At 42.6% G+C, this 26061-nt stretch overlaps 3 protein-coding genes and 1 long non-coding RNA gene across 6 annotated transcripts in view; 2 read left to right on the top strand and 2 right to left on the bottom strand.

The window, feature by feature from the left end:
* The window catches only part of LOC144076331 (sodium- and chloride-dependent taurine transporter-like), a 20029-nt gene extending 11304 nt beyond the window's left edge, over positions 1 to 8725 (bottom strand). Inside the window, exon 1 of one of the 3 annotated variants that reach the window (XM_077604077.1) lies at positions 8604 to 8725. The gene's annotated coding sequence lies outside the window, so the exon portion shown is untranslated. Of the gene's footprint in view, positions 1 to 3384; positions 3669 to 8603 lie in introns of those variants that run through there. The other 2 variants (XM_077604076.1, XM_077604078.1) reach the window with 2 other exon arrangements.
* Positions 8726 to 14895: 6170 nt separating this feature from the next.
* lsm3 (LSM3 homolog, U6 small nuclear RNA and mRNA degradation associated) lies at positions 14896 to 17791 on the bottom strand. Its single transcript, XM_077604079.1, has 4 exons — positions 17641 to 17791; positions 17011 to 17121; positions 16837 to 16932; positions 14896 to 15152 (listed from the first exon to the last, which is right to left on the bottom strand). The coding sequence occupies exons 1-4, from the start codon at positions 17659 to 17661 to the stop codon at positions 15072 to 15074; spliced, it is 309 nt and encodes a 102-aa protein (XP_077460205.1). The 5' UTR covers positions 17662 to 17791; the 3' UTR covers positions 14896 to 15071.
* Positions 17553 to 18651, top strand: LOC144076333 (uncharacterized). The gene is made up of 2 exons (XR_013300793.1): positions 17553 to 17861; positions 18488 to 18651. It is a non-coding gene; the product is annotated as an uncharacterized LOC144076333 (long non-coding RNA).
* Positions 18652 to 21077: 2426 nt separating this feature from the next.
* On the top strand, positions 21078 to 24650 carry abraa (actin binding Rho activating protein a). The gene is made up of 2 exons (XM_077603490.1): positions 21078 to 21734; positions 23022 to 24650. Exons 1-2 carry the CDS (start codon positions 21141 to 21143, stop codon positions 23457 to 23459), a joined length of 1032 nt encoding a protein of 343 aa, XP_077459616.1. The 5' UTR covers positions 21078 to 21140; the 3' UTR covers positions 23460 to 24650.
* The last annotated feature ends 1411 nt before the right edge of the window (positions 24651 to 26061 follow it).

The raw sequence follows: 26061 nt of genomic DNA, 5'->3' as shown, positions 1-26061 counted from the left end.
TCAACATTTAAAAAAGTAATATAACCAAGTGTAAACAATAGATAGATAGAAATATGGAAAAATCTCACAATACATGATGAAAGTCTTTTTCATTCATTTTCTGAACCGCTTATCTTCACAAGGATCACAAGGGGTGCTTGAGCCTATCCCAGTTAACTACGGCCCATCGCAGGACACCACCAGACAAATTAGAGATAATTTACAGTGCTAAATTAGAGATAATTTACAGTGCTAAATTAGCCTAGCATGCATGTTTTGGGGATGTGGGAGGAAGCCGGAGTACCCGGACAAAAGCCACACAAGCAAGCCCTGGGATAACATGCAAACTCTACACAATGAAGATCATTTTCCATATTTAAATCAAATAAATAACAAACAAGCAGGCACACTCATAGCGAAAAACAATTTAGAGCACATGTGTCAAAGTGGCGGCCCGGGGGCCAAATCTGGCCCGCCACATCATTTTGTGCGGCCCGAGAAAGTCAATCATGAGTGCCGACTTTCTGTTTTAGGATCAAATTCAAATGAAGAGTATAGATGTATATTACATTTCCTGATTTTCCCCCTTTTAAATCAATCATTGTTATTTTTTAATCCATTTTTTCTGTGTTTTTAGTTCAAAATTCATTTAGTAAAATCTAAAAAATATATTTTAAAAAAGCTCAAATAAACATTGTTTTAGATCTATAAAAAACTGAATATTCAGGGCTTTTAATCCATTTATTTAAAAAAAATCTAAATATGATATCTAAAATGGTCCGGCCCACGTGAAATCGAGTTGCCGTTAACGCGGCCCGCGAACCAACCCGAGTCCGACCCCTTTGATTTAGAGCGTTAAACCAGCTAGCCTAGCACGCATGCTAGTACGCAAACGGAGTACTGGGAGAAAACCCACGCCAGCCTGGGGAGAACATGCAAATTCCCCACTCTTTAACAAAACAAACGGCTGAGTGTTAAGACCTACCGTATGTATACATGTACATATATGTGTATGTATGTATATATATATATATATATATATATATATATATATATATATATATATATATATATATATATATATATATATATATATATATATATGTGTGTTATATAGTGAGAACCCAGTTGGGATCGAACCCTCGACCCCAAAAATGTGAAGAGTGTTTTTCCTCAAAGCCAAATACTTGAATGACTCCGTTTCATAACGCATTGTCAAACAACAAGACATCATTTCAGCGGCGACTCGTAGCATTTCTTGTTATTTTGAATTCATGAACACGTCAGCGCTAAGAGCCGTGAGAACGGCGGGCGGGCGGGCGGGCGGACGGACGGAGGGAAGAACGGCGGACGGACGTCAGTGCACGCCGGCACGCTAAGCGCTTACATAATCCAGCCGGCCGACTATTTTAAGGACGTTTAGTTCCAGCGGACTGAACAACGACGCCACGGTCAACATCAACACTCATCCTGCTCTTCTTTTCACTCTCGTTTTTGTTGTTGTTGTTGTTGTTGTTGTTTTTTCTCCCAAAATGACGAGGCTGCGTTCGGCTAACGGGAGGGACGCTAGCTAGCTACTAAAGCCTTGGATTTCAGAAAAAACATTTCGGGATATATGAAGAACTTGGGCACAAATACAACAACAAAATGCACAATTTGGAAGATTTGGAAAATATATTAAAATAAATTGAAGAGATTTTGATTTTATCTTTAAGTTGCTTTATGTATTTCAGTGAGAAACACAAATATTTTAACAGGAGTTATCGGTAACAATGCTTTTTCCACCCAAAAAATAATTCCTTACTACAAAATGTTTTTTAAAAGACAAACCAAAAATTGTAGTGGGATATTATTAAAAGTAAAAGTCCGATTTATCCCTCTAGATTTCCAAGAAATGTGTTGATTTTTTTTCTATAAAATACATTAACTTTGCTCAATCTTTGAATGGAAACAACACAAGTAATAGCATTAAAAATAACCACAGAATAACGAATGATTTTGCGCGACTGAAAATGAGTGCAGCCCTTTTTATACGTGAAAAAAGAAAGTACATTCAGTGATAATAAAAAGCACGCAAGCGTTAGCATGGTTCGCAAACATTTTGCGCGGGACACTTTCAAATACCTCCACAGGCTAGCTGAACGACTAGCTAAACGGCTAACTAAACAAATAGCTGAACGGCTAACTAAACGGCTAACTAAACGACGAACTAAACGGCTAACTAAACAAATAGCTGAACGGCTAACTACACGGCTAACTGAACGACTAGCTGAACGGCTAACTAAACGACGAACTAAATGGCTAACTAGACGGCTAACTGAACAGCTATCAGAACGGCAAGAAACAACCCAAGCGTTTGGCCCCTTTTTCTTGCTAGCAATCAGAGGACGGCAAGTTAGCTTAGTGCAGCTATGCTAGGCTAAATATGCTCATGTTCCAGTTTGGCCAAAGCAGATGATGCGTGCCCGGGACATAATCATAACAAAATTGTTAACTCAAGCTATATAGCTGCCATCCTTCCACTAAATTGGACATCTACTCATTTGCATTTGCAGCAGAACAACAATTGGACGCCCGTCCGTCATTGTCACTGTTACTCTCGGTATCTATTTGAAAAAAACACTAAACAGAAGTATAGAGAATTATATTAGTCATTACAGATATGTATTATAATAGTGACAGGGAAATACCATAGTATCAAATTTATTTACTGCCATTGACGGCGATAGACGCTTGAAGTGGGAGGGGCTAAGAAAGTCACTTCCATGGGGTGGATACCAACTAACGACGACATTTTTGGACAGCTATTGTCGTCAAAGGCACTGAAAGAGTTGATTTCTAAAAAAAAAATGATCAAAACTGAAAAACGAAAACTAGAAATTCGACCAAAAAAAAATAATTTTAAATAGTCATGAACCACACGGAGATAACATCATATCAAAGGCCATTGACGCCGAGAGACGTCCAACCCGCTCCAAGTGGGAGGGGCCAACACCGCCGCTCCCGACGGATTGGACGTCTACTGGCGACAAAGTCGTTGGCATCAGAGGGATGATTGGTCCCCTCACGATTGGACGCCTATGGCGGTCAAAGGCAGGCAAAGAGTGAAAACGCATTTTTTTCCCTTCTACGATCATGTGCGAAAGATAATTCGGGTAAAAAAATAAACAAAAAAAGTGAAGAAACATAGGAAGGTCGGAAAAAATAATAATAATAATTATTTTAGCCTCTCAATGTCACCCCCACAAAAAGGCACGAGACCTCAAAAGCCAGCGAGCGAACGAGCGAGCGCGTGTTGCGTTCAATGTCACCCCCCGAAAGCACCACAATGGAAGAAAAGCAGCGGGGGCGCTTGACGGACGGCGTAAAGGATGAGGAGGGATGTTCTCCCATGTTCTTTCTTACCTGCTGCCTCCGTGCACGGGATTTCCCAGCCCTTTTTTGGGGGTGGTGAGGGGGGGTCTAGCTTTTTCTATTTTCCTCCAAATGGGAAAGAGAAGCAAAATAAAAAAGAGAAAAAAGCCAAAGCAAAAGTCCCCGCTTGTCGTCCGCCGCCGAGACCGAGACGTGAGCGTCTCCCAAAAAACCGGGTGCTCCTTATAAGCTCCTCTCCGTGAACTTTGTCTCCTCCGGTTTGGGGGGGCCGGAGCGATACCATCGCCAGTGGAAAATCACCGGGCTTCGCTCGCTCCCTCCCTTCCCTCCCTATCTCCCCCTCCTCATTCGCACCCCCTCCCCCACCTCCCTACCTCCCCTCCCTCCCTCCCTCCTCTCCCTCCCTCCCATCCTCCTCCTCCTCCTCCGCTTCCTCGCGGAGCAACAGGAGAACGACACCGCCTTCACGGCTGGGCGGAATCCGGCTTCCATCCGGGGAGGCCGGGATTTACCGGGTGCGCCTGAACGCGCCGCCCGGGTGATGCCGACGAGGCGGCAGGTGCGCGACGGGAAAGAAAAAAAAAAGCGGCGTTTACGGATGAGAAAAACGGTCGACGTCGGAAAAGAAGGCGCCGTTCTTGCATAAAATTGAAAATGCGATGAGAAATATAAGAATAATGATATTTTTCTTTTCGGAAAGTGAAATATTTTAAAAAGAATCAGCGTATTTTGCAAGTAAATGAGGGAGGGAGGGAGGGAGGGAGTGTCGGTATGAAAGATAAGATTTTTTGGTTTCCTGTTAGTCATTATTTGCTACATTTCCTTGGTAATAAATTTTTTCATGTTTTTCAAGGACCCTCTTTTACAACTAAAACACATATTTTTCGCCTGAAAGAGATCTTTTGCTAACAAAGTTCTCAACTAGAAAGGCTTTTAAAACACTTCAAGTGCAATAGTGGATGATGAAGACATAAAATGACAGCAAAAGAGAAGTTGTTGCATATCAAATGAAAAACGTTTGACGCTAAATATGGAAAATACAATAAATAATTCATTTTTTCACAGTACAAAAAGCCAAAGCTCCTTCTACAAAAGCAACTGCCACATCCAACATGGCCGACACGCTACAACATCCAACATTTTGACAAAGCAATTCTTTTGCCCCAAAACGCATTCACTTTCCTCAAAATGACACCAGATACCACAGCCACATCCAACATGGCCGACGGGCTGGCGTCTCCATCCCTCCGACAAAAAAAATCTTTATCGCTAAAGTCAATGCAGTTGCGATTAACTGGCAACCATTTTATGGCGTCCCCGGTCTACTGCCCACCTTTGGGATAGGCTCCGGCGCCCCCACGACGCTGCCGAGCATCGGCGCTACGTAAAACCAATCAACGAACCAATGAATACGGCGCCTGCGTTCACACTCTCAAGAATTGATATCGGTAAAACCTGCCACATCAAACATGGCCGACACTCGGGCCATGCCATAAATCCGGATCAAGACCATCAAATTATTTTGCTGGGCTCTCGCCACGTGGGCCGCAGCGCCTTTAAAAGCTAGCTTAGCCAGCCTAGCTAGCCTCACCCAGTCCCGTAAACAAAGCTGGAATTGTCCTTTTTTGGCCAACGCTATCGACGAAACAACGGCGTGTTTTTCTTGGCGTGGAGTCGTTTGTCAACAGGATTCCCCAACGCAAACGGGGCGGAACGCGAAGGAGTGGCGGACGCCGCCCGGATAAAGACTAAATCTTGGTAGAAACGGCGTGTTTAGCGAACTACCTCGGAAGGTCCTGGCGAGGTCAAGTCTAGAACGCTTTCATTGCGGGGTGGCTTCTAGTCCTCATCCCCATCTGGTTCTCATCTTCTAAAAGAGAGATCAAGTCCAGAGGTCGTTGCTAGCGGTCCCCAAAGAAAGATCTGATCTCAGGGAAGGTTCAAGACTTAGAACAGGGGTGTCAGACTCGGGTCGGTTCGCGGGCCGCATTGCCGTCAACTTGATTTCATGTGGGCCGGACCATTTTAGATATCATACTTAGATATTTTTTTAAATAAATGGATTAAAAGAACTGGATTAAAAGGCCTGAATATTCTGTTTTTTTATAGATCTAAAACAATGTTTATTTTAGCTTTTTTAAATATATTTTTACATTTTACAAAATGATTGTTGAACTAAAAACATAAAAAAATGATTTAAAAAATTGCAATTATTGATTTCAAAAGGGGGAAAATCAGGAAATTTGATCTAAAACAATGTTTATTTTAGCTTTTTTTAAATATATTTTTAGATTTTACAAAATGATTTTTGAACTAAAAACACAAAAAAATGATTAAAAATTGCAATTATTGATTTCAAAGGGGGAAAATCAGGAAATTTGATCTAAAACAATGTTTATTTTAGCTTTTTTTTAAATATATTTTTAGATTTTACAAAATGATTTTTGAACTAAACACACAGAAAAAAATGGATAAAAAAATGACAACTATGGATTTAAAAGGGAGAAAATCAGTAAAATTAATATACATCTATACTCTTCATTTGAATTTGATCCTAAAACAGAAAGTCAGCACTCATGATTGACTTTCCCGGGCCACACAAAATGATGCGGCGGGCCAGATTTGGCCCCCGGGCCGCCACTTTGACACCTGTGACTTAGAACATGGGTCACTGAAGAAGGTCGTAGTCCAGCGAGAACATGACAACCTTGTCCATAGAGAAGGTTCTCATCCGAGTTCACTTTCTAGTCCCCAAAGCGAGGCCTGGTTCTAGTTTTTTGAAGACTACGGTCCCTGAAGAAGCTGATGGTCCAGAGATAAAAGTACAGGAAGTGATGGACGCGCGCTACGGTTTCAAGCTAGGCGGACCTTGACGCCGATAAAATACCATTTCCCAGCAGTTATCGTGCTTTATGGGTCGTTTAGCTTTTGTTTCCCAACGACATTAGCGCCACTTTTGTTTTGCTAGCGGGCGGCCGGTCCCGTCATTTTCTTGGCGGGTTTCTCGACGGGGGGGAAGACAAACATTTTGTTATCGAGCGACCTTGAGCCAAGGCGGCCCGTGTTTTCCAAACGGCGCTTTGGACAAGTCGCGTCACGCCGGAAAAACAAAACAAATGCAAACAAAACAAAAAGGCTTTCAAGGCGAAGCGCCGCAGGATTTCAAAAGCAACAACAAATACTTGTCGTTGGGATGATTGGTCGCCGGTTGAGAAATATGGTTTGACAAAAAAAATAATCAAAAAAAATCCATTCATTCGCTGCGGAGAAGTTTGATTCGATACATAAAAATAGTTCAAATAAATCTAGTTTTAAAAAATATATACATATGTATTATTAAGAAAAATATTTAAAAAAATAATAAATCCATTCATTCACTGCGGAGAAGTTTGATTCGATAGATAAAAATAGTTCAAAAAAATCTCGTTTTAAAATATATATACATATGTATTATTAAAAAAAAATAATTTAAAACATAATAAATCCATTCATTCGCTGCGGAGAAGTTTGATTCGATAGATAAAAATAGTTCAAAAAAATCTCGTTTAAAAAAATATATACATATGTATTATTAAAAAAAATCTCGTTTTAAAAAATATATACATATGTACTATATAAAAAAATGTTATAAACTAAATATTTTAGGACTGAAAATGAAACAATTGAGAAATGAAATATGACATTGATTATTAAATATGATAAAACTTTAAAATGACTATCATTGAAGAAAAAAATACTTTTAATAAGGTGTTTTTAATTAAAAAAACAATTAAGAAATGTGTCACGCAATATAGATTTAGTAGCATTTAAAAAATTAAAAATCTATGCATTCTAAAATGACATTAGAGAAGCGTTTATCATATGAAAACAAGATGGGTTGATTTAAAAATGATAAGATAAAAAAATAAATGACTAGATTAATTTTTTAAAAATTTTTCATGCTTTTAATGATGTGAAAGTAAAACTAAGTCAAATGAAATGAAAAAGTTCAACACAAAATATGAGAAAATGTCTTTTATAATCGGATCGTAAAAGAAAATATTTCATAACAGAAAAATAAAATTAGAAAACGTAAGAAAAAAAATGTTTTTTTTAAATTAAAAACACCTTAGATTTTTTTTTTTAAACGAACGCAAACGTCATGTTTTGTAGGTCGAACGCGGCAATCCCAGCATGCTTTGCTTTGAGTGAGAGATTAGCGACTGCGCGATGACGATGATGAGGAGGATGAGGAGGATGTGATGAGATTAGATTAGAGTCCAGATTATGCCTTCTATACAACAAATGCTGAGTAACAGGACCACTCATCATCATCATCGTCATCATTGTCATCGTCATCATCATCACTGCGGTTGCCATGGAAACAGATGCTGCATGAAACGCTTCACCATTGTGGGAGGGACGGAGGGAGGGATGGCTATTTCCAAACCACTTATTATTTGATTAAATGTTTTATGTTTTTATACCATACTCACAACAAAGTACTCTGCCATTGACGGGGATAGACGCCCAATTCTTCTTTTGTTTATACGTTTGGCATTTGGCAATCATAGAACAATTTAAGCACAAATATTGACGTCACAAACACCTGACCAACGCAACTAATATTTGTATATTGACAAAATCAAGTTCAGGGAATAAAACTTGAGCCGTAAATGAAAGAATATGTACAAAATATTAAGGCCAAAGTGAATTCAGGGACAGAAAGTAACATCTAAAAAGTGTCAATATCATGAAATGGAAGAAAATATAACGACGATTGTAATGAGTGTCCCCCAAATGGGATAGGCTCCAGCACCCCTCCGCGACCCTCGTGAGGATAAGCGGTATGGAAAAATCAACGATTGATCAAAACGCTATTCCTAAAATCAATTTTCCTTCCAAAATAACCAAAATATGAAATGTAAAAAATGAAATTTAAAGGCTGAAATGAAATAAAATAAAAAAATGTGAATAAAAATATATTCTACAAAGTTACAGTTGAAAAAAAAAGCACTGTTTCCAGATAGTAAAATAAAAAAGTGTTCGCTCGAGTATAAAACGCATTTGAAGCCACAAAAGCAGCCATTGTGGTCTGGGCTGCGCCACGAGGGGGCGGAGCCCCGGAAGATTTAGTCCAGCGGCCAATGGGCTTCAAACGGGGGAAGCGTCATCCCGCTAGCCATCGCGCTAACCTTGCCGTCCGTCTAAGCGGCTCAAAGGATCAAGGCATTCTCGCGCGAGCCTACCCGTATTTTTCCGCAACGTACCTTTAGCGGGTGCAAAAGTGGACGGACAGACGTCCCAGTCGCGTCCACCGGGAGGGGCGGTCCTTCCTGTCCGGGCGGGGCGGTCCTTCCTGTCCGGGCGGGGCGGGGCGGGGCGCTTGACCCTACAAAGGCAAAACACGGAGAGTAAACGACGGTTTTCGGGCAAGCGTGGCTGTCAAAGTCAAAAAATAAATAAAAAATCACTCGTTGACGCCGTTAGACGTCCAATCCCTTTTGAACCGGAAAAACGGATTGGACGCCGAGCGCCGTCAATGGCACTGAAAGACCGATTGGACATTTATGGTTGTCAATAGCAGCCAAGGAGTTTACTTTGTGTCACTTCCTTGTCATTTCAGGCTACTTCCAACTCACTTCCTGTCCATTTTGGGTCATTTCCTGTTCAATTGGAGGGACATTCCGGATCGGTTTTTGGGTTCCTGCTGGTTTTTGCCTGTTTCCAGGTGACTTCCTGTTGCTTTTGGGGCATTTTAAGGTTCTCTGTTAACTCATGGGCTGCCAAATAAAAGTGCATTTGAAGCTAAAGGGGGCCGGATCAGACCCCGTGGGTGGGCCACTTTTGGCCCGCCTGCCGCACCTTTGACACCGGGCATTTAGGGACCAGTTCTGGTGGATTTGGAGTGTGGGGCATTCCTGGGTCACTCACTTCCTGCCGAGCCACCCAAACATCAACAGGAAGCCGTTGAAAATCAACAGGAGATGAACTCAGAAAGCCCCCACTTAAGTGAATTCATTGGTTGTCTGTCTGGTTAAATATGTCTGGCAAACATACACAAATGTCAAACGTTGGAATAAACAAGGAACGAGTTTTCAAACCGTAGCGTTACACAATATTATTTATTCATTTCACAGCCGAGAAGTTTCCGCGGCCTTGAGATTTTTCAGCGGAGCGCAATAAAATTGGAAAGAGGAACGGTGAGTCCCCCGCTTTTGCAGATAACGCCGCCGTTGCCGCCGCACGTGATCCAGTCAATAAAGTCAATGTCTTTCAGTTCCCAATTTTACGGCGTCCGCTCGTTCCTTTTATTGCCGCGAAAGCAGGTCAATGCCATCATCCCGGACCGACGTTCCTCTTTTTGTGGTCGTTTGTCTGCATGCTTTGGTCTTTTATTGTTTTTTTTTAGGGGGTGTGGTCATCTATGGTGATTTTTCCATATCTAACACTTCATTTTTGGTACTCGGACGTTTGGTCGAAAGACGTTTGGTCGACCGGACGTTTGGTCGAAAGACGTTTGGTTGAACGGACGTTTGGTCGCTGGGTTTTTACTGTTGAAACCAGCTCTCAAAATTATAATCATGAGAGAGAGAGAGTGAGTTTAATATCTAAATATCTAATTTCAAAATATCAATATATTTAGATATATTTTTTTATAAATGGATTAAAAGCCCTGAATATTCCGTTTTTATGGATCTAAAACAATGTTTATTTTAGCATTTTTTATATATTTTTAGATTTTACAAAATGATTTTTGAACTAAAAACACAGAAAAAATAGATTAAAAAATGACAATGATTGATTTAAAAGGGGGAAAATCAGGAAATGTAATATACATCTATACTCTTCATTCGAATTTGATCCTAAAACAGAAAGTCGCCACTCATGATTGACTTTCCCGGGCCCCACAAAATGATGCGGCGGGCCAGATTTGGCCCCCGGGCCGCCACTTTGACACCGGTCCTCTAGACGCACTTTTGAGCGTGGTCATCTGTCAGATGAGGTGAACGACGCTGGGAAAAGCGATCCGCCCGCCATGGCCAGAACAAAAGAATGAGGAGAAAGTGGAGGAGGTCCCGACCGCTAGGGTTACGTCCGCAATCTCCCGGCTGCCAATCAAGGCGCGACACCCACCCACCCGCACGTCTCTCTCTCTCTCTCTCTGCATTCTTGGGCGCGCACCCCCGCCGAGCGCGCTATATTGCCTGTTATTTGCTTAAACGTGGCAGGGGGGTTACGACCACAAAGAGTCCAGCGGGGAAGGCGCGTCCGACTGCGCGACCAAACCTCCATTCTCAAAAGCCATTCCGACGCCCGGCCGTCTTAATCGCCATGTGAACCTTTCGGCCATATAGGAAGGAACGGCAAATTTGGGCGCAAAAAAATAAAAAATAAAAGAACGGGAGGGTTAGAAAGGGTTAAAAGTGCTGTGTGTGCATTTGTGTGTGATTGAAAGGTTAAGGAAAAGATGATTTTTTGACCTGCATTTGGAGTTTTTGAGTGTCTGGATTTTAAAGGGGTGTGCGGCACTCACAGATGATGATTATTGTTTTTTTAACCTGTATTTTTATTTACCCTATTTTCACGACTATAAGGCGCACCGCATTATAAGGCGCACCCTCAATGAATGACACATTTGACCGTATTTTCACGACTATTCGCTGCATCGTATTTAAAGGCGCAGTGTCAGTAACGAGTGCTATTTCTGTATTTTAAACACAAAGGACGCACCGGGATTTTAAAAGGGGACTCAGAGATGATGATGATTATTATTTTTTTTACCTGTATTTTTATTTACCGAATTTTCACGACTATAAGGCGCACCGCATTATAAGGCGCACCCTCAATGAATGACACATTTGACTGTATTTTCACGACTATTCGCTGCATCGTATTTAAAGGCGCAGTGTCAGTAACGAGTGCTATTTCTGTATTTTAAACACAAAGGACGCACCGGGATTTTAAAGGGGGACTCAGAGATGATGATTATTATTATTATATTTTTACCTGTATTTTTATTTACATATAATTATTTTTAAGGTGCCAAATTGGGGTGGGCCAACAATTTTAAGGGGGCGGGTGACACCATTTTTTTTTTAAAGGTATGAAGGGGTAATGCAGGTGCGCTAATTGTCAGGATGCTAAGCTAAGAGGTTGAAGGGCATGAGGAATCCGTTTATTGCTTAGAATTGTATGATATTTTTTGGAGGGGGGGGGGTAAATTTGTAAATGAGAAAATGGTGTGCTGACTGTTGAGATTCTAAAGTGAAAAGTTTAACAGGAATTTTAGCCTTATTTTTAGGTGCGCTCATTGTCTGAATGCTAAGGAGTGGCATGAAAGATTTATGAAAGGAGTTTTTTTCCCCCACAATTTTCTTTTTTTTTCTTGGGTGTGGGCTAACAGATGAGATTTTGAAGAGGTGCATGCCATGAGAAGTTTAGGATGGATTTTTGCCCAATTTCTATTTTTAAAAAAGGGTGTAAAGGTGAACAAGTGCTGCGCTAATAGTACAGATGCTAAGGGAGTGCATGGCTGGAAAAATGATGTTTTTTGCTTTTATTTTCATCATTTTTCGAGGATTTTAAGGGGAAAACGGGTGCGTCAACAGTTAAGGGGGGGGCGTGAGATGAAAAATTTATGAAAGCGGAGTTTTTTTTAAGGATTTGAGGAGGGTGTGAAAAAAAGGTGTGCTAATTTTCACAATGCTAACGGCGCCGCAAAAGGCAGACACCATTAGACACTCGCTCCTGAACGTCTCACGTGCTAAGCTAACATAAAAGCAAGCTTGCCCGTGTGGAATACGCAGCGCTAAAATGCTAAGCTAAGCGCTAATCACCACTGGGAATGGCTTTAAATCACGTTCGATTTGACGTCAATGTGTTAAATTTGAATTGGTTTATTGTGTTACGGATTTGGAGGACTTTGCATGGGGTCAATGTTTGTACATTTTAGCGCGGTTTCGGTTTTGGTTGTCTCTCCTGACATTTATGACCGGAGTCTGGCTAATTACCGTGGAATTGTTTTATATGCGGCCTTTTTTATTGTTATTGACTTGAAAAGTAGCGTGTTGTAATGACATGCTGAGCACTTAGCCGCCCTGCATTGTGGATTATTGGAACGTGGCGTCCATTTAATGGTCAATATTTAACATGTCGTGTTGAGTACTTACTCTAGCGACCAGTAAAAAAGGACAATATATTTAATGTTCAAACGGAGAAACTGTCGTGTTTTTCACAATTACAGGAGCAGAGCGATGAAAAGCCGTCAAACAAATCAAATATGAATATCTACAGCTTTTTCTTTTGTTTTTTTTCTTCCAGTCAATATACCAGTGTAACAAGAACGCAAAGATTTGTTATTTTACAATTTAATTTTTAGAAGATTTGAGGCAAAGGGTGCTTACATTGATATATATATATATATATATATATATATATATATATATATATATATATATATATATATATATATATAAGAATTTTTTTTATAAAAGTGCTGAAAAAACAATAGATTGCCAGTTGGCGGATGGATTTATATAATATAGTTGGGAAAAGGTTATAGTGTAGGAACAATAATACAAAAATGAAATGGGGGGGAAGGCATGTCACAATTGGAGATTATTTCACCGGCCACTAGGGGCAGTGTCTATCTTGGAGAGTTCAATAATAGTACAGAGAAGGTATTAAAAGTTCAACTAATATCAAAAAGTCATACACTAAGTGTACATAGTGGTGATTCACTTGCCTATCTTACGCCATAAACCGAGTCAGGGCACGTTTACATTTTTATTTACGCATCACAGAGCGCAAAACTAAAAGTTAGATCGGCCGAGGGATTAAAGCGTCACAGAATAAATCCTTTGTCATCATTCAAACTTGAACGATTGATTATCCGGAACGGCCGCTAGCTAAACTAAACGGCAGCGGCTTTGCTTGACTTTACTTTGCTTGACTTTGGAGCAAAAGACAAAAGAAAAGGAGATATTTTTGCAAGTTGGATCGCGATAATAAGAGCAAGGGGCGTCTTGGCGCCGGCGACTGAGGAATTTTGCCTCATTAGTCTGAGTGAGGACAAAGAATTAGCGTTAGCTTTAGCGCTATTGCTCGGGGCTTAAAGGCTTAGCGGCCCCGAGGGGGGTGCCGCTGCTTTTCTTTTGTCTGCGCAGCGCATTAAAAGACGAGCTAAATGCTAATTCCTTGGTTTGAATCCTTTCGCTTTTTTAGAGCAATCGTTTAAAAAGAAATTACAAGAAAAACACACATTTAGGCTTAATTTACTAAATATGTAGCAAAGGGTTAAAATCTATTGGATCAACATTGGTGAAATAACATCTTATTTTTGTACTCACGATTGTTACGCGGAGACTACGGAAACTTTTACATTTTCTTTTGATTTAATGACTTATTTATCTCATTGTGTCTGAGGTAAAGTTTTAAAAAATAAAAATTCCTAAAGGCTTCCCTCCCAAAACGTTTGTCATCTTGAATTTTAACTTCTTTATCCAGCTTTGGCGACATATTCCGATACATTATAACATTTTGACTTGCTATATAGCAGCCCTAAAACCTATTAATGTTTATAGAAGTATAAAAGTGAAAAGTAGGACTCGTCGGCCATCTTACGTCAGTGGACTTTTGACTTTTAACCTTTTCAAACCGTTTTAACAGGGCTATGATTACAGCTGAATGTATTTTTATTTTAAATAACTATTTAATAAAGGCCATTTGAAAATGTATAGCCATTTCAAAGTAATCAACTTATACAAGTAATAACATCTAGTTCTACACGTACGTGCGATAGACGCGGCAAAATCTTGGTTGGAAATTGCAATATTTTTTTTGCGACTCTTGGGAGGACAGGATTTCCCCGCAATCGGACGCCGGCTTCCATTTAGCAAAACGGTGGCGTCCGTCCAGCGGAACGCCTTCCAGGAACCGCGCGGAGTCGATGCGCGGGGTTGACAGGTGTTAGGACGCGGGCTGGCGGCGTTTATGATCTCTCGTTCAAGGACGTCAGCAAGAGAGAGAGAGCTAGCGGCTGCTATTACCCTGCTCGTCGCCTTGATGGCATAACTGACAACTGTGACTATTTTCAGACATTACACTCAGAGATTTGCTGTACAGTAGCAAAATGAACACCCGGCCAGTTAGAATCGGTTACCATCTTTTTATCCGGGAGCTACTCAACGGCGTCCAGAAACTAGTAGTTACTGATGGAGACACTAGAGTTCCAAAAATAATATAAAATAGGAGTAATCTCCACTCTTGGTCAAAAAATTGAGATATTTTAACATCCGACGAGAAGAGAAAGTGTTAAGGGGGCATATTGCACCCTCTTGTGGCCGAACAACACTACTACAGTTAGTTTTGTATTGCGATCATCATTGCAGTCGTTCGTTTCAAACCCCTGCCAGTCAAAATGGATTGGACATCTGGCGCCGTCAAAGGCCGCCTAATTTTGACTAATTCATTGACAAATACACACACTCGCAGTCCTTACTGTATGATTGGACATCTAACGCCGTTGACGGCACGGTTAATAAGAAGACCAGGCATTGGTTTTGTAATTAAACGCCAATTTTTATAGGATCACATTTTAACAACTGAAAAGAAGCGATTTTGTTGGGTTTGGTGACCACAAAACAGAAACACAGAATACAAAAGATCAAATCGCACAATTTCAAACAAAACAAAACATAGAGCCGAAAAAAAAAACATTTTTACGCCACCTGCGCTTAGCCGACTCGCAGGGGCGGAGCTACAAGGACGACGCCGTCACCTCTGACAAACAGCATGGGAATGTTCCTCTTGGTAGACTGTCGAAAACAAACAAAAAGAATCGATTCGCCACGATCCAAAAAAGAAAATAAAAATACAGCTCCACCCATTTTTTTTTTAATCTATTGACATGATGTCCCTTTAAGCATTTGAGCAAAAAAAAAAAAAAAACATCCTCGTGATTGCACTCTGGCCCAATTTGTGCACAAACGGTGACATTTGGTTCCCGCCGACGATAAGGTACGACTTGGCCTTGTGCAGGTTGTTCCGTACTGTTTGTCAAAGAGCCAATGGCGCGCAAAAGCGCCAGAAACTAGTACTAAAGGTTCTAAAGCGGCCACGGTCGGGGTGTATGATTGCCTAAATGAACGAGCGCATCGCTACGTGACCTTCTACCACCTTCTGGATGATTTTACAAAGGGCTGAAGGCCGCCTGGCGGTCGAGTCGTCGCTCCCGTTGTTGTTGTTGTTCTTGTGGAGACTAACTTTAAAATTCATCCATGCTGATGGAACGCCGCTCACTACTTTTTAAAATGGATTAATGCACAGCGATTTTTTCTGCTAGTGGAGGACAGCCCGCTGTAAATGAGGACTTAGGGTGCTCGGACGCTTCGCCGAAAGACGTTTGGCCGACGGACAGTTCGCAGAACGGACTTTTTCGCCGAAGCGCTAGCCCTGCCCCCGGATCGTGTGTGTACAGGCTTTTCAACCTCGTCCCGCGGGCAACATTCGGCCCGTTACAGATAACATTCATTTAGGAATAGCAAGGGCAAGTACTGGGCATGTACTGCCCTATGGACATAGGGCAGTGCATGCCCTTGTTATTCCTAAATGAATGTTATCTGTAACGGGCCGTATATGGCCCGCGGGCCGAGGTTGAAAAACATGTACACGAATCGTCGTTCCGCGAACTGTCTGTCGGTGAAATGTCCGTCGGCGAAACGTCTTTCGTTGAATCGTCCGGTCACAAGGACTTAGCCAATAGGGGGCCTTGCGGGCTTGTTCAATTTAACCCTATAATAATTACTGACCATAGTAGAAATCCAATTCCTCCATCTTTCATTTCTACTTCCCAACTATCCTGTCTAACTCCCAACTCGTGTTGTAGCACATGCAAAATAAAATCTATTTTATATCACAATACAATTGTTATATGATACAGCATATTTTTTGCTTACTGACTATGCTTTAGAATTATAGCAAAAAGGATCACACACATTTTTGGTCATGTGTATGCCTATTTTATTAATTACTACAGCAATACTTGTGGTTTAGAATTTTAAGACTGCAGTGTAGTGACATTTTTACAGCCATTAACAGTGATAGATGTTACATTTATTTAAAGCAGGATAGCTATAGCTCCATTGACAGTGTTAGACATCCAATCCAATTTGACTGCTTAACCCAGTTAGCGGTTTTTACATTTTAGTTACCGCACCCGATCGACAACAATTGACGTCCAATTCATTTTAACTGGGACGACCGGCAGAAATACTAAGGGATATGGCATCCCCTCAAATTGGGCGCCATCTGTGGGCCGAAACGGGCATTTGTCATGCCGAAAAAGACCTACAGGACAGAATCGTTGGCTAAAGAAAACCCCAAAACTTTAATTTAGGCGAAATACTATATAGTCATCGTAAACCACAACGCTCAATGCATTTCTCTCGCGAGTTTTTTAAACTAAGCTCAATTGGGGAGGAGCACCCCCCACGTACGTACCTTGTATAGTTCTTCATAGGTCTCCTCGTCAATCTCCACCGTGGTTACCGTCTCCTCCACATCTCCCAGGATCATGTTGAGGTGCTGATCGTATGCCTGACGAAAAAGAAAAAAAACAATTCGTAAAAATGCCGAGCAAAGATCCAAATCCGCTTCTGTTGTGCGTTTTTTTACATGCAGTCGTCCGCGCAGTTCTCGGTCGTTCCTCATCTTGACGTAGATCCTCTCGTCCAGACTCAGTCGGATCAGGTCGAGTGGCTCTTCGACCGTATTGGTGCTCGGTTGCTAAAAAGGTTCAAATTCAAAATGACTTTTTTACAACAACAAAAATACCCCATATTCCTATTAATAATGATATTGCAAGGTTTAACTGGTGAATGACTAATTAATCATTTAAATAACAATAATCCAAATGTGAGTAATAGCCAATGTAAATGTGCAAACATTTTTACGCAATTTCTTTAACCCTTAGGTGTATTTTACAGAACACCCTATCAACTTTAATAACTAATATATAAGAAACTAAGTAATTCAATTGTCACTCGCCCGTTGTTCGAAAATAATTAAGACGCCCAATTATCGTGAGCACTGCTACTCAAGAAACGCGACGCTAACGTAGCTAAGCTAGCCTGTTGACCAGGCCGTCGCCGGGCAATACGACCACGAAATGAACATATAAAACCTATAAATTGAATCGAATGATTTTAAGCAAAAAAACAACTGCACTCATGTTTGTGAGCCGAGACTTCATCAAGAGGTTTTGTGAGCGGAAAAACTAGAAGAAAAGCGCACGAGTACACAAACCTGCTCCACTTCATCCGCCATGATTTTTGAGTAGTGACTACGTCAGAGTGGTGGACGGAGGTTGCCAGTTTCCCGGAAACGGTGTCACGTCGCTTCCGTTTATTGAGCAGCGTCGTGTACTGCGCATGTTCTTCTACCGACTTGGCAACTTGCTGCCTCTTCCTTTTCCTCTTTCTTCTCGAACCTTCCATTCACCACGAGGACGTTCGCATTCTTTGCGAGTGAGTATTTTTTCAAGTTAAAACTTCTGCCTTCTCTAAATAGTTTTTAGTGTTTCTTTTAATAATTTGAACATTGTTTTAGTCGTGTGGAACGCAAAAGTTCGCAAAGGCGTAATTTCAAGTAGATCGTATTTTTAAAAAAAAGGGTGTTACACCCATATATTTTTTTGTGTGGTTTCGTCCATTGCCGCCACTGTACCGATACATACTAGTACATACTTTTTAATGGAAAAAGAATACTACACGTTTCCCCCCTCTTTTTAATTCTGTATACTCACTTGAATGGAAAGTAATTATTTTCATGGGTTCAAAAAATTCAAATACATAATCTTTTTTTAAATTGTTATCTGAAGAGGGAATGTGTAGATTTAGGACTAGGATTGAGCCTCCACTCACAGACCAGTCTGGTCCCTCATGCTGGTTCTGGTTTTGGTGGTGCGGGAGGCAGAGCAATGTACCAGTGTTACCCATTCCAACCTTAGCATGACCTAAACTTGGCTTTGTGCTGGAAGAAAACCCTGTAACACCCTCTTACCAATCGTAACCGGTGAAATCCGGGAATCTAAATGTAAATAATAAATCAACAAGGTATAAGCTTACGTTGAATTGTTGTTTCTTTGTTGCAGGAGCTGTCATGACCGAAGTTGACCACAAGATGGCCCCAAAGTAAAAGAAGCCTGATTAAATGTTTACCTTTTGGTGGAGTTGAATCTATCAAAGATGAAATACCATAATTGTAAAAGTAAATGTTGTGATTAAATGATATACAATAAAAAATACACACTCTAAATATGAACTGCGTGATCATTTCATAGTTTGACATTTCTCATTTTCTTTTAATAGATTGAAATTTGTAATGCAAAATGTGTTTAGATTTTTCTAGTGTTTTATATCCAAGTGAACTTGAACTCCAAAGAAGCAAAGACTAGCAGTCCAATGTGGCAAACAAACAGTACCGTTTTCGTTTGAAAAATGATTTTGTCACGTTTCCCTGACACTAAAAGGACACACCACACGCGCACGTGTCTATTTTTATGGCGACGGTGAGTCGGGCCAGGACGCGCGTGCGCACAAAAGTCCTGGCATCCGTCCGGCAACGCGCGTGCGCACAAATGTCCTGGCATCAGTCCGGCAACGCGCGTGCGCACAAATGTCCTGGCATCAGACCGGAAACGCGCGCGTGACGGCTGGAGATTTCAGTCGCCGCCGCACAAATTTCACAGCTAGGAAGCCGTCCAAGTTGAGTGGAGACAAAAAACAAACAAACCCAAAGCCACAATGAGAAGTGTTTCCATTTGAATCTGCCATTTAAAAAAATAAACATATCACGGTGTTCCAATGTGGTCTTTTGTTCTTTTTCGTTTGCCAAAAAGAGCTTTGGAATCGGGTCAAAAAATGGTCCTGCACAAGAAGCTTGAGTCAGGGCCTACATTGTGTCGTATTTGAGGCTGGGGAGGTCCAATCTATTTTGAGTGGGAGGGGCCAATGAAGAAACAGAGCGCCTTGTAGACGCTCCAAAAAAGTACAGTTTGACAAAGACGTCCCAAATAATAGCCGCGTGTACTTTCAACGGTACACAGTCGATTGGTCGCCGATATTTTGGTCGCCCGGAAGGTTATTGATAATGACCATTTAAATGGTTGCTCAAATTCCCTAAATACAAACTGCGAATTATTATTTAGTCATACTTAATGCCCTATTGATTATTAGGCTAAAGAAAAGCTCCAAATTTCCCGGCCTTTTAATGTGTTTTGTTGGAGAACTTGTTAAGAAGACCCTGACTGACGTCGCTTCTTAAAGGGACAGCGCACTTACATACAAACTCTTCTACACTCACACGTTGGCTCAGTGAAACTGCTCATGGCCATTGTTGGCTTTTATACATGCGTAGACCGTCTTGTTTTACCTTGTTTTGTCGCCGGTCTTTTGGTCGTCGGTCTTTTGGTCGCCCGGACCGCGACAATGGGCGACCAAAAGACGGGCGACCAAAAGACCGGCGACCAATCGACCGCACACGACTTTCAAGGGATGCGAGTACGCAGCTCAGAAGCCATTCTGGCGGAATTTGACAGGTGCGCGCCATTTTTAGACCCTCTGTCATCTCACACACGCACGCACACATTCGGCCTAGTGTGTACATAAAGTAGCCGTAGCATACATTGGCGTCCACCTATTAGCGTATGCTGACTATAGGAATAATAACGTGAACAGTCAACTATTATATTTAGCTGGATGAGAAAATGGATTCTGTATTACGGATAGTATGAGTATGAAATAGCAATCTGATTTGGCACATTGACGATAATAGACGTCCAATTCATTTTGACTGGGAAGCCTGTTGGCGATCATTCAATGATTTTTAAAAGAAAAGCACGCAAACAATGCATTAATAATTGAAAGGCTGTTTACTGTTTTTGGCGGGTCTAGTTTGCAAAACTGTAAAAAATAACATGAATTGGAGAATATTTACTATGAATTCACCGTGTGCGGTCGATTGGTCGCTGGTCTTTTGGTCGCCGTCTTTTGGTCGCCCGGACCGCGACAACGGGCGACAAAACAAGGTAAAACAAGACGGTCTACGCATGAATAAAAGCCAACAATGGCCATGAGCAGTTTCACTGAGCCCACGTGTGAGTGTAGAAGAAGAGTTTGTATGTACATGCGCTGTCCCTTTAAGAAGCTACATCAGTCCGTCAGGGTCTTAACAAGTTCTTCAACAAAACACAATAAAAGTATGGGAAATATTTAGCTTTTCTTTAGCCTAATAATTAATAGGGCATTAAGAATGACTAAATAGTCATTCGCAGTTTGTATTTAGGGAATTTGAGCAACCATTTAAATGGTCATTATCAATAACCTTCCGGGCGACCACAAGACCGGCGGCCAATCGACCGTGTACCGAATTTACTGACTGCCATTGACGGTAATGGATGTCCAATCCATTTGAACTGGGAAGTTTCCCCACCCTCCTCCCAAAATGAACGTCTATCTCTGTCAATGGTGGTAAAATGTATAAAAGGATACGTACGTGTTTTTGTCTGAGTGTGTATTCCACGCAGTCCATTTTTATCGGGGCGTGTGTACACGTGTGTGTGTTTGTGCTTTTGAAGGTGTCTCCATTTGCACATGACCCCCACCCTTGAGCACGTGGCCCCGCCCCTTCCCCCTATTGCTATTTAAAGGTCGCCCCCAAGGAGCCGGCGACGATCCGCCAGATCTGGAGGCCGATCGGAAAGGATCATCGGGCCTTAGCGGAAGATTTTTTCACGTCCCCCGGCCATGAGCGCGGGTTACGAGGACCCCACGTCGCCGGCCGCGGGCCAAAAGCGGCCCCCGTCTTTCAAGGGCGCCGTCAAAAAGATCCGCTGTGCCGCCGCGGTGGCCGGCCTAGCCAAGAGTTGGCAGGGCTGGGCCGAGCGCCACGCCGACAAACAGGACTCCGCCCCCGCCGGGTGGGCGCCCTCCTCGGTCGAGCGGGAGGACGACAAAGAACCCCGCCGCGCCTTCAAGGTGGCCCCCGCCGCCGCCCCGCCTTCGGAGGAGGACCCCGGCGCCATCCGGGGCGTCTCCGTCTCCAGGACGGTCCTACCCAAAGTGACTGAGCGGGGCGGGGAGGCGGTGGAGGCCATCCGCGGCAAGATGGAGTCGGAGCCCGCCCGGGAGAGAACGCCCTTCCTGGGTAACGAGTCGCCCCAGCGCAGGCGGCAAATGAGGGCGCTGCGGGGGAGCGGCGTGGTCGGCGAGCGCAAGAACGCGCTGCTGGACGCCAAGTTTGGCTCCAGAAGCAGCAGCTTGGAGACGGAGGACAGCGGCCTGGGAGACGAGGTGGACGCCGTGGACATCAAGTGTCCCAAAGCGGGCTGCAAGGCCAAGGTAGGGCGGACGCTGTTTGGGGGCGGGGTCCTACGGGGGGGTTTGAAACCTGGGCTCTTTAGGACCACGTCACGTTTAGCACATTTCTGCGTGGCCCAGCTAACTTGACGTACGAAGTGGGGTCGTAACGCAACTTCTGGAGGCGACTCCGTAACACGGCGTAATACAAGCGAGACTCGATAATTCTGTCATGCCGTCTGGCCATGTGCAAGGCGACTTGGGAACGCCACTCGGTCGGGCCATTCCCCGGTAGGTCGACGTGACAACAACCTCCGGCGATAGGAAAGTGCTGAAAGCAAAGAGTGACGTGGACAGCTGGGTCGACCGAAGCTAACACCAAACGGGTCCACGTGGTTAGCGTGCGTGACATTCCCTTCCACCGTCTGCTAATAGGCCACTACGACTAGCAGGTAACGACTAGCGACGTTAACGACTCTCTCGCTTCTCGCCGTGGGGAAGTCCCACAAGCGAGAAGGACGGAGACGGGTGGGGGAAACCCTGAATGGGTGGCCAGCCAATCGCAGGGCACAAAGTTCAACCCATCGTCGCTAGGAGCAAGCTAGCATCCAATTAGCCTAGCGCTGGCATGGTGACAAGTATTCAACTAGGGGCCATTTACAGTGTGCAACCAGCCTAGCATTAGCATGCACGTCTTTGGAATGTGGGAGGAAAGCGGAGAACCCGCAGGAAACCCACACGGGCCCCCGGAGAACACGCAAACTCCAGACAGGTTGGAGCGACCCGGATTTGAACCCGGGTCGCCGGAACCGTGACGGTTTCGGTAGCGGGCGTCCCATCTCCTCGTCGCCCGCGTCTGCTAACGCCAAGCCAAGGGTGTCAGACTTAGGTTGGTTGGCGGGCCGCTTTAACGTCAACTTGATTTCACGTGGGCCGGACCATTTTAGATATAATATTTAGATTTTTTTTAAATAAATGAATTAAAAGAACTGGATTAAAATCCCTGAATATTCATTTTTTTTGTAGATCTAAAACAATGTTTATTTTAGCTTTTTTATATATTTTTAGATTTTACAAAATGATTTTTGAACTAAAAACACAGAAAAAAATGATTAAAAAATGACAATGATTGATTTAAAAGGGGGAAAAAATCAGGAAATGTAATATACATTTATACTCTTCATTTGAATTTGATCCTAAAACAGAAAGTCAGCACTCATGATTGACTTTCCCGGGCCATACACAATGATGCGGCGGGCCAGATTTGACCCCCGGGCCGCCACTTTGACACACGTGCGCTAAGCTAACGAGGTCCGTGCCCCCTCTCAGGTGACGACGGGCGACACGGGCGACATCAAGAGTCGCTGGCAGCGTTGGTCGGAGGAGCACGCCGAGGGCCAGCGTCTCAACCCCTTCAGCCAGGACTTTGACTACGACTACGCCATGAGCCTGCGCCTGCGCAAGGGCGACAGCGGCTACGGTCGCCCCAAAGAGGGCTCCAAGACGGCCGAGCGGGGGGAGCGGGCCCACCGCCACGTGCGCCGGGAGATGGAGGAGATGGTACGCGTGGTCCACGACGTGGGCTACCGGGACCGACGGGGTCGGACCGCCGTCACCTTCGGCCGACTCTTCGACCGCTACGTGAAGATCTCGGACAAGGTGGTGGGCATCCTGCTGCGCTGCCGCAAGCACGGCATGCTGGACTTTGAGGGCGAGATGCTGTGGCAGGGCCAGGACGACCACGTGGTCATCACCGTCAGGGACTGACCGCGTCCGTCTCTCCGGCACCCTTGGGAATGCCGACGGGTCTCGGGGCTGTACGGAGAAGGACCGTGTAGATCACAGGTGTCAAAGTGGCGGCCCGGGGGCCAAATCTGGCCCGCCGCATCATTTTGTGTGGCCCGGGAAAGTCAATCACGAGTGCTGACTTTCTGTTTTAGGATCAAATTCAAATGAAGAGTATAGATGTATATTACATTTCCTGATTTTCCCACTTTTAAATCAATCATTGTCATTTTTTAATCATTTTTTTCTGTGTTTTTAGTTCAAAAACCATTTTGTAAAATCTAAAAATATATTTAGAAAAAGCTAAAATAAACATTGTTTTTAGATCTATAAAAAACGGAATATTCAGGGATTTTAATCCAGTTCTTTTAATCCATTTATATAAAAAAAAATCTAAATATGATATCTAAAATGGTCCGTCCGGCCCACGTGAAATCAAGTTGACGTTAAAGCGGCCCGCCAACCAACCCGAGTCTGACACCCCTGGCATAAGGAGACAAATAAACAATCAGACTCATGGCTAGAGACAATTTAGCATACAAATTAGCCTAGCATGTATGTTTTTTGTGATGTTAGTGGGGGTGCTGGAGCTTTTCCCAGCTGATGAACGGCCAATCATTCATAGCTAGGGGCAATTTGGAGTGCTAAAGTAGCCTAGCATCCATGTTTTTGGGATGTGGGGGGAAATGGAGTACCCGAAGAAAACCCACACCAGCCAGGGAGAACATGTCAACTCCAAGAAAAGAAAAAACGGGAATTTGGATTTGAAATACACCAAAATGAAGTCATTGACGCCCATAGATGTCCAATCTGTTTGGATTTTGCGAATGATTACGGTTACAATGTTGACGATGGAGTAGAAAAAACAGCAATTAACAAGTTGCTTTTTAATTGATTGTGTCTTTCTTTCTTTGTACTTTATTTAAGCCGAGTCACAAAATGTGCATCCAAACAATCAATCAATAAATTGAAAGAAAATCACCTTTGTTAGGAATGCTCACATTGATGCGCGGGATGCTACGTGCTTGGAATTTGGGCGACTTTAAGCGCTAAAATCCCAAGTTTGACAATCGGGTGACATTTTCAAGACTTTGCCCTTTTTAGGACGAGAAAATAAATAAATCAACAAAGTGATGTTAAGAGGTAACGCTTACAATTATTGTTGTGAAATGTTTTGAGTCCAAAACACGTTTGTGGCTACATTTGTGGCTAACGTCCAGTGACTTCCAACGGTCATTAAAAAGTATAACAAATTGTAAACGGGATTTTTTTTTCTTAAGAAAATGTTTTGGCACAAAACTTGTAAATATTGGAGACGAAACACACCGAGTTCATTCGCTGCCGACGAATGACATATTTATAGAATAACGTCTACATTTTTTTTGCATTGTTAAAAAAAAGCAGTGTTAGTAAGGAGGACGAAGCTACGGGCTAACGTGTTAGCGCAAGGGACGGGACGGAAGTGGGTGGCTTTTATTGCTTGTGTCAATGTAGCTGACGGCTTTTTTTCGGGAGTACGGTATTGGTAGGAATGGTGACAATTGGAATATCGTTGAAATTAGTCCCTGCAGTGCCGCTAATGGCGAACCTGAGGCCGGAATTTGTTGGGAAAAGAAACAAAAACAAAGGAAAACGTGGCTTCGAGACGCCGGCGCAAATTCCTTTAACGCCATACCATGGACAGGAAATAGGACTACCAAAATAAAGGCTTAAATAATGCATTTCAATGTTGACCGTCGCAACATAAAGAAATGTTTACGATAGAAAAATGCGTAATGATGCTAGTTTAAAGTGGTCTTTTTAAGAGAATAAACTTTAAAGTCACAATATTACGTGATTAAAGTCTCATGCTATTAGTTTGTTAAAGAAGTCGTAATGTTGTGAGTCATTTTTGTGAGGAAAAAAGTCTAAAGACGTACGTAATATTAGGAGAATAAAGCCATACATCGTAATATTACCCGATATTTGGAGATCAAAGCCGTACAATGTAATATTACGCGATAAAGTCTTTTTGTATGTATGGATGCAGTGCGGCTAATTTGGCTAAATGACCTTCTAAGCGCTATAAGTGAACGATCTTAGCTTAGCAGCGAGCTAAGGACAAAATATTAGTGTAATTCCTCCTATTGGTTATAAATTGGCGCCTAAAAACCATTAAATTATGCGTGAAACCCATTCTAACACGCAAGATGCTCTCAATAGTACTAAAATTTAATTTAGCAGAAGCGGCAAAGCGCTACGTAACCTGAATAGCGGCTAATTTAGCCACGTTAGCCTTACTGCATCCACATTTTTTCTTTAGTACTGATAATAATACTATTTATTTTGGTAGTGCTATTTTTTTCTTTCTTTGGCCCTCATACTTTGTCGCGATTATCTGTATTCCAGTCCTTAAAAAAATAATAATGCTACATTGTGTCTTGCATGCAGGTGCTAGCGGCTAGCGGCTAACGCGACCAGCTAGCCAACCTTTGGCCCGCCATGGGAAATATTTACAACCAAATTTCTTAAAGTGCCCCAAAATGAAAATGACAACGAAATGAAGAAAGACACTTGCTGGTCAAAGTTGGCACGGTTAGCGACG

This window comes from Stigmatopora argus, chromosome 6, assembly GCF_051989625.1.
Source record: "Stigmatopora argus isolate UIUO_Sarg chromosome 6, RoL_Sarg_1.0, whole genome shotgun sequence".
Classification (NCBI taxonomy): domain Eukaryota; kingdom Metazoa; phylum Chordata; class Actinopteri; order Syngnathiformes; family Syngnathidae; genus Stigmatopora; species Stigmatopora argus.
Note: the sequence above shows the minus strand (reverse complement) of the source record. Positions and strands in the feature narration are given on the sequence as shown.

Bases quoted from the DNA above. Each gene is read 5' to 3' on its own strand.
- abraa (XM_077603490.1), top strand. From the start codon at position 21,141: ATGAGCGCGGGTTACGAGGACCCCACGTCGCCGGCCGCGGGCCAAAAG. The intron at 21,735-23,021 runs GTAGGGCGGACG...GCCCCCTCTCAG, and splicing joins AAGCGGGCTGCAAGGCCAAG to GTGACGACGGGCGACACGGG.
- lsm3 (XM_077604079.1), bottom strand. From the start codon at position 17,661: ATGGCGGATGAAGTGGAGCAG. The intron at 17,122-17,640 runs GTTTGTGTACTC...GAACCTTTTTAG, and splicing joins TGGCGGATGAAGTGGAGCAG to CAACCGAGCACCAATACGGT. The intron at 15,153-16,836 runs GTACGTACGTGG...TGTTTTCGACAG, and splicing joins CCTATGAAGAACTATACAAG to TCTACCAAGAGGAACATTCC.